The sequence below is a fragment of the Doryrhamphus excisus genome, chromosome 17 (assembly GCF_030265055.1).
Source record: "Doryrhamphus excisus isolate RoL2022-K1 chromosome 17, RoL_Dexc_1.0, whole genome shotgun sequence".
Classification (NCBI taxonomy): domain Eukaryota; kingdom Metazoa; phylum Chordata; class Actinopteri; order Syngnathiformes; family Syngnathidae; genus Doryrhamphus; species Doryrhamphus excisus.
This window is the reverse complement of record NC_080482.1, coordinates 3209376-3216175: the sequence shown is the minus strand read 5'-3', so window position 1 is coordinate 3216175 and position 6800 is coordinate 3209376. Positions and strand designations below refer to the sequence as shown.

The 6800-nt window shown below is 45.9% G+C and overlaps 1 protein-coding gene across 3 annotated transcripts in view; it reads right to left on the bottom strand.

The window, feature by feature from the left end:
• Positions 1–1760: 1760 nt before the first annotated feature.
• The window catches only part of LOC131105147 (teashirt homolog 1-like), a 36323-nt gene continuing 31283 nt past the window's right edge, over positions 1761–6800 (bottom strand). For all 3 annotated transcript variants that reach the window (XM_058052972.1, XM_058052973.1, XM_058052971.1), the window contains one exon: positions 1761–6572. In XM_058052972.1, coding sequence (XP_057908955.1) covers positions 3037–6572 — 3536 coding nt within the window. In that variant the 3' untranslated portion in view covers positions 1761–3036. The remainder of the gene's footprint in view (positions 6573–6800) is intronic.

Below are 6800 nucleotides of genomic sequence, written 5' to 3'. Positions count from 1 at the left end.
TCGAGTAATTGCACAAAGACACTCATGCTAATACAACCGGGGGAGTGAGAGCGGAGGTCCGTGACTGACTCAACCAAAACGAGTGAGCGATGGAAGTCGTAACTGCAGGATGGTTTTCGGCCGCGACTGTAAGTACTCTATCAGGAACTCCAGACTCCGGGGTGAAATGAGAGATCATATTCCTGATCCAGATGCTTTACCTGCAAGCCAACTGGATGAAGAAGAAACCCCAACGTACTCTACCTTTTACTGGGAGTCATCTGGAAGTCCTGTATACTGAATTTGTCTGCTCTTTTTCAAGATGTCACTGGTGTCCATATCACCTCGTACTTCGGTACGTGACAAAAAACTACAAAAAAAAAATTAACTATATTAGGAAAGCAGGAAGTGAACAAATGTAACAGTTACTGATTGAAAAACTACCAAATGGAGGGGTAGGATTTAATAAGCTTTGCTTCTTCCTACTCCTTTTTGGACATGTGGAACTGTGAGCTGATTATGTTCATTCATTCATTCATTTTCTACCGCTTATCTTCACGAGGGTCACGGGGGGGTGCTGGAGCCTATCCCAGCTGTCTTAGAGCGAGAGGCGAGAAACACCCTGGACTAGTCGCCAGCCAATCACAGGGCACATATACATAGACAAACAACCATTCACACTCACATTGAACTGATTATGGGATACACTCAATTGTAATCTGATGCATGTTCAAATGAAATAAAACCATTACCATTACAGTCAGAAATACCAGGAATAGAAAGTGAAAATAAGAAAGACGTGAAAATACTGCAAGGAATGCAACAAAATAAGGACGCAAGATACTTTAAGGGTTAAGGTTAAAATAGAGTTAACTTAGGTTTAGGGTTACAGATTAATCTAAGACTGGTAAAGAATGAGAAATGTGGATAGTCTTGTTGTTTCGGTCCTGGTGCTTGACCAATAGTCTTTTAATATACAAGGGGACAAAACTGCCTTTGGGAAAATTGCAGGGGACATGTCCCCCGACCCTCAGTTTAAACCAGTGATGGAATAAACCAAAATTGAATACCTTAATACCGTGGTCAGTATCGAACCGTGAGGATGGCGTACTGTTACACCCCTAATACTACTGCTACTACTGCATTATTGCCATGGATTAAAAAAAAACATTCCACAAGAGTTGCATAACATGGTCCAAGTTTTTGCTAACACTTCACGAGTCGCGTCTCACCTGTGTCACCGCCACAAAAACACGACCAAAGTGAACCGAGCAAAGTAAAAAGCCAGGCTCTGTTCTGTGTCGCATCAAAATGTATTTATTATTATTTTTTTTATAATAGTCGTTTCAGTGTCACCAGTCAGGAGGCTACATCAAGCAGAACAGACACCCATCTGATGTGATCACTGGTTAGAGTACACTGCTGTCATTAATATAACACTGGCCCTACAGAGCATGCCCTCTGAAGGCCGGTCACAAGCCTACCATGGGTTTCTCACAGCACAATAGGCACTCTTTAAAGGCTTATCGTTCCTGTCATCTTAAGCATTATTATTATCATTGGTGGTATGAGGCAGCTCTCGCATCAGTCGCACCATGACACCAAGTTGCCTTTCTGTTGTTCAATACAAATATTACTAGCCAGAATTAAGAATATTTTAAAAAGTCAGTGAAAAAAAATTATTAGACTGGGCTAGTGGGTGGATTTTTACCGTGTTTTCTTTAATTTGCTACAAAACTTGATGCATCATCATGACAAATGAATACACAACCACAAACGTGTGACCGTTAACAACTGCTTTGGGGTTTATTTTACAATTGAGAAAGGAAAAAAACAATCTAAGCGGCGCTAAAAATGTTTCTTGTGTTTTTTTTTTCGTTTTTTTTTTTACAATATTGTTGATACAACATTGAAATGTACAGTCATTGTGCATCGCTTATTTTCCACACCATTCCATGCATCAAATTGGATGCAAGTATAATTAAAATTATTTCTGTAAACCAAGCCAAAGAAGCTAAATTTGCATTTTCTTTAAAAAAGACATTTTTGTAGCTCTACAGCATATATCTATGTACACAATCTGTTTTTTTTGTTTGTTTTTAATCATTTTAGTACATAAAATGACAATATAAAAGTTAGAGAATGCACACACCTTAAGATACAAAGACTGCCGAGTCATTTCAAATGATGAGATATGTCTTATGGGAGTACTGACGTTTCACTGGTAATCATTTACAACTGTTTCTCTTTACAGCTGAAAGCAACACCGGTTTAAAAAAAATAAAAATAAAAAAAAACATAAGCAAAATGAAATGTGACAATAGGTGATACTTCACAACAACAAAAGTTTCTTTGAGCAAACTTGCATACAATGGCCACTTTTGACTCACTGGAAACAGCAATTCAGTTGTTCCAAATGTTCATATAATCTTTTATATATATATATATCAATATATTTATATATATATAACGAGCAAGCCATTCTTCTTCAAAAACGTTTCAATAAAAGGAACCCAACATGATGAGGGGGAGGTATCAATCTCAAATGCAGGACGTGTTCTTTTTACATATGCAAAATTCAAATATCTAAGGTGCTACTTCAGTCTTTCGTGGGCGGGGGGGTTATTCAATTATTTTGGTGTATACATTTAATTTTCCTCTTCTTCATATCAAGTATTATACAGATTTTCCATTCTTCCGATGCATTTTCACTTTTACCATTGACACAGTAGTTGTATTTTTGCAATGAGAATATTAAAATCATTTGTTTAACCTCGAGTCACTAAAATACATGCACAGATCAGACAAATAGCATATAAATATATTACAAAATAAGTGTAAAAAAGGTTTGGCAAAACAAAGAAACAACAAAGAAAATCAAACATGGTCCAGTCAGGCATTAATCACAACAGAAAATACCAGTTCGTTTTTTTTTTTTTTCGTGTGTGTTTTTTCTGTTGGCTCAGTTCGGCCCAGTGCAGTAATGGTGAACAATGTTGTTTTTTAGTGCAATGAAATTATAGTCAGTTCCGTAGCCGTCCGTCACCGAGACCCTCCTTAGACTGCTTCCATTTTGTCTAGTTTCTCCAGTTTCTCCAAAGCTGTGACAAACACCAAGTGGTCCTCGGGAGACTTTCCGTGGGTCTTACTGAGGTGCAGTTTAACTGCGTGTTTACTAACGAATGTCCGATTGCAAAGTCTGCACTGGTACACGGAGCCCATATCGTCCTCCGGCGTGGTCAAGGCTGACAGAGGACTGCCAAATGTCATTTTGTCCGTGATCACCTTTGAGGCAGCCTGCTGCTCCCGTAGGTGCTCGGCTGACAGTTTTGACAGGTCCTTCAAGCTGAAGCCCAGGTGAGACTCCAGGTGGCTGATGTAGGAGGAGGGAGTCCTGAACTGGGAAGCACAGTCACCGCAGAGGAACACAGGCTGGCAGGAGTCCATGTTCTTGAGAAACTTTGTGCCCCCGGTCCGTCGCAGCTGGTACTTGACGTTAGCTAGCCAGTGGGATATGGTAGTCATTGAGAGGCCGGTGAATTTACAGATGTGGACCCTTTCCTGAGGGCCCAGGTCAGTCATGGCGTAGCGGCCTTCCGGGGTCTCTCGCAAGCTGGACGCAAACTGCGCCTGCAGGATGAGGAGGTGTTGGGGGTTCCAGTTGGACTGCCTCCCTTTTCTCTTCTGCACGGGCGAGAGGTCCTCTAGAGCGTCTTCAAACGCGCTTCCGTCCGCATCTGACTTCTCCGAGATCGAAGACGGCGTTGAGGATTTGGGAGTAAGTCTCCCAGTGAGGTTCTTGACCATATCAGAGATGTCCATTAGAGCGTTCTCTCTCAGAGGGGAAGAAACGGCGTCAGCAAGAGCGATTAGGGGTTTGTTACCGTTGACAATATTTTTCACCGCGCTACCGCTGTTGTTATTGTGACTGTTACTTTTAACGGTAGACTTGTGTTTACTCAAGTCCATGGGTTGGTCATTGTTTTCATACAGAGGATAGTGGTTGCTGGGCTCGGCGGTTTTGCCCTGAGATGGCGGGTTGAAGGCCGGCTTGTCCATCATGCTGTTGCTGATTTTATACAGCATGGATAGCGGATCTGCAGCTGGGCTTACTGGTTTTGACGCCTTACCCAAGTGTGTGTTCATGATTGACTGGAGTGCGCTGAGAGGGTTGATGAAAGGACTTCCCGGTGAGTGATCGGTGATGATGCCAAGACTGTTGCCGTTAGTTACCGGAGACTGGCACGCCTCGGGGCCGTTTCTTGAATTGCTATTATGGACGTCAACAAGACTTTCTTTAGGCTCCTTCTTGCAGATGAACTCTGACTCAACACTTCCTGGGCTGGTGCTCCTCATACCAGATGGTTTACCGCTAGTGAATTCATTCGGGGAGACCACTTGTTCTCTTTGATCTCTCAGTGCAGGAGAAGGAGATTTGACCAATGATGGAGGTCGGCTTCGCTCCAGATTCACCACCTTCTCCTCCTTTTCTTTCTTTACAGTGGCGGTTTTCCCGGTCACTTTCTCGACCAGTTCCTCCATAGCGGTGACGTTGCTCCTGAGTGGAGTCGGCGAAGAGGGGCTGTGAGGTGAGTGTATGACCGAACTGGGGTCACTCACAAGGCTTCGGAGGCCACTGTTGAACATCGGCTGCATCTGGACACTCTGGATGGTGGGGGGCAGAACGGCAGAGGAGCTCTTGATAGCACCTTGGAGCTGGTACGCCGCATGGATGCTAGGATACCCACCCCAAGTCGGAGTGCCTGTCTGAGCCTTGCTAATGGCGCTCGACACTGTGTTTTCAAGGGATTTGAGTATATCTAGACCTTCTTTCGGAGTCTCTTCCAGATCTTCCTCTCGAAGATATTTATATGATGTGGCGTCAGTTTCGACTTTTTCACCCGTGTCATCTTTCTCCTCCTTGATTTTTTTCTCCACCGGCTCCCCGCTTTCCACCTTCTCATCCTCACTCACTTCCCGCTTTTCCTCAGAGCCGGACGAGAGCGCAGGGGACACAGGCTGGGACTTGACGCTATTAGGAACGGGCAGCCTAGTGGTGGTTGGCGGTAGCGGAATGGACTGGATCTTTTCTTCCACGACGGGATCGAACACCAGTTGTTTCCCTTTCTTGGATGCGGAATTAGTGACCTTCAAAAAGTGACCGGTGACCATCATGTGAGCGGTGAGCTGTTGCAGCGTATCGTGAGAGCTACCGCACTCCATACATTTGAGGATTTGAGCTTTACGGGCTTCAAACTGCCACGTGTAGCTGGCGCCATTCTGGTAGCCGTAGCGGTTGTTTGCCGTGACGTAAGGGTTAGCCGCTGCTTTTGCGTCTTTGCTGACATCGCCGAGTGACACATTTCCACCAGTACCGCCAGCGTGGATGGAGTCCGGGGAGCACGGCGAAATGATAGCATCTTGGATCGCTCGTTTTTTAGCGGATGCGGGTACGAGCTTGGTGGCCAAGGCTGGCACTGGTTCTTTGAGAGGCACTTTCTGGTAATGCTTGGTCTTGATCATATGAACGCTGAGATCTTGCAGTGATTCGAATGAGTGGCCGCAGTACATACACTTCAGCACCTTCTGAGCATCCTCTTTCCCTTCCATCTCCATCAGGGAGCGCTTGCGCGGTTTGGACCAGCGCTTTCCGTGATCCTCGTCTTTGTCTTTGTTGTCGTCCCGATAGTGGCCGGTCTCGTTCATGTGGACCGTCAGCCCCACTAACGTGTCGTATGCAGCACTGCAGTCTTTACAGCGGAATTTGCTTGCACCGGTGAAGACGGAGCCATACAGCTTATTGTTTTGGCGGTAGAGCTGCACGGTGCTGAAAAGGCTAGGCTCTGGTAGAAGGTGGTAGGGGGTCTGCTGGAGAGTTTTTGCAAGCGCCGCCTGGTGCCAGTCGTAGGCCACGCCGCTGCCGTTATTGGCCGCTCCGCCGTTGCTCCCGTTGCTACTGGTTGCACTGTGGCTGCTAACCGAGCTAGCCGCTGTGCTATTAGTGTTAACAGTTGTGGTGCCGGTGTGGCTGACAGTGGCGCTGGAACTCCTGCCGTTGTGGTGACTGTTGACTATGTTGATCCCGTTGCTCTTACTCGGAGGTGTTGTCGCGTTTGCGGACACCGGGGCAGTAGAGGCAGCTTCTGAATTGGCGAGGACGCTGCTGACACTGCCGACTGCAGCAGACTTGGATTTCATGATGTCCATTGTAATGCTGGACCAAGAGGCATCTGAAATGAGGTTTGCATAGACGGCTTTCATCTGTGCCAGGCTGTCCTGGAAAGAGAGGCCGTTGCTGGGCGAGAAGGGCAACGTTGCACCCTCCTTCTCTTGACCTTCCCGAGAGGAGGTGCTTTTGAAGTCTGTAAGTCGGTCACTGGCATCACTAAGCGGGGACCCGTATCCGGCATCAGGATTGGTGCCGTTGCTGAGTGGCGAGTCTCTGTAGCTGGGCGGCTGCCCTCCTTCTACGTCTTCCTCTTCCTCATTGCACAGAAACTCAGTGTCCTGACCATCTAATGAGAGGCCGTCATCCTGAAGGTGCTCTTCGTCATCGTGAGTGGGTGCCTTCAGTTCATCTTCGGGCATGTACGCTAGAAGACAAAATGGGAGAAACGGAGAGGGTGGCGGTTAGCAGAGTAAACTCAATTTACCTGGGGGCCACCGGAGCTAGCCGGGCCGCATCAGGTTTTCAAAAAAAAACCCAAAACGCATTTATTAAAAACTAAAAAAAAAAAAAAACAATAAAAAAAAACTATCTTCAATGCTTTTACTTCTGCTATACCCGACACTTTTTCAGTACTTTGGTTCCGGTTTTCCAC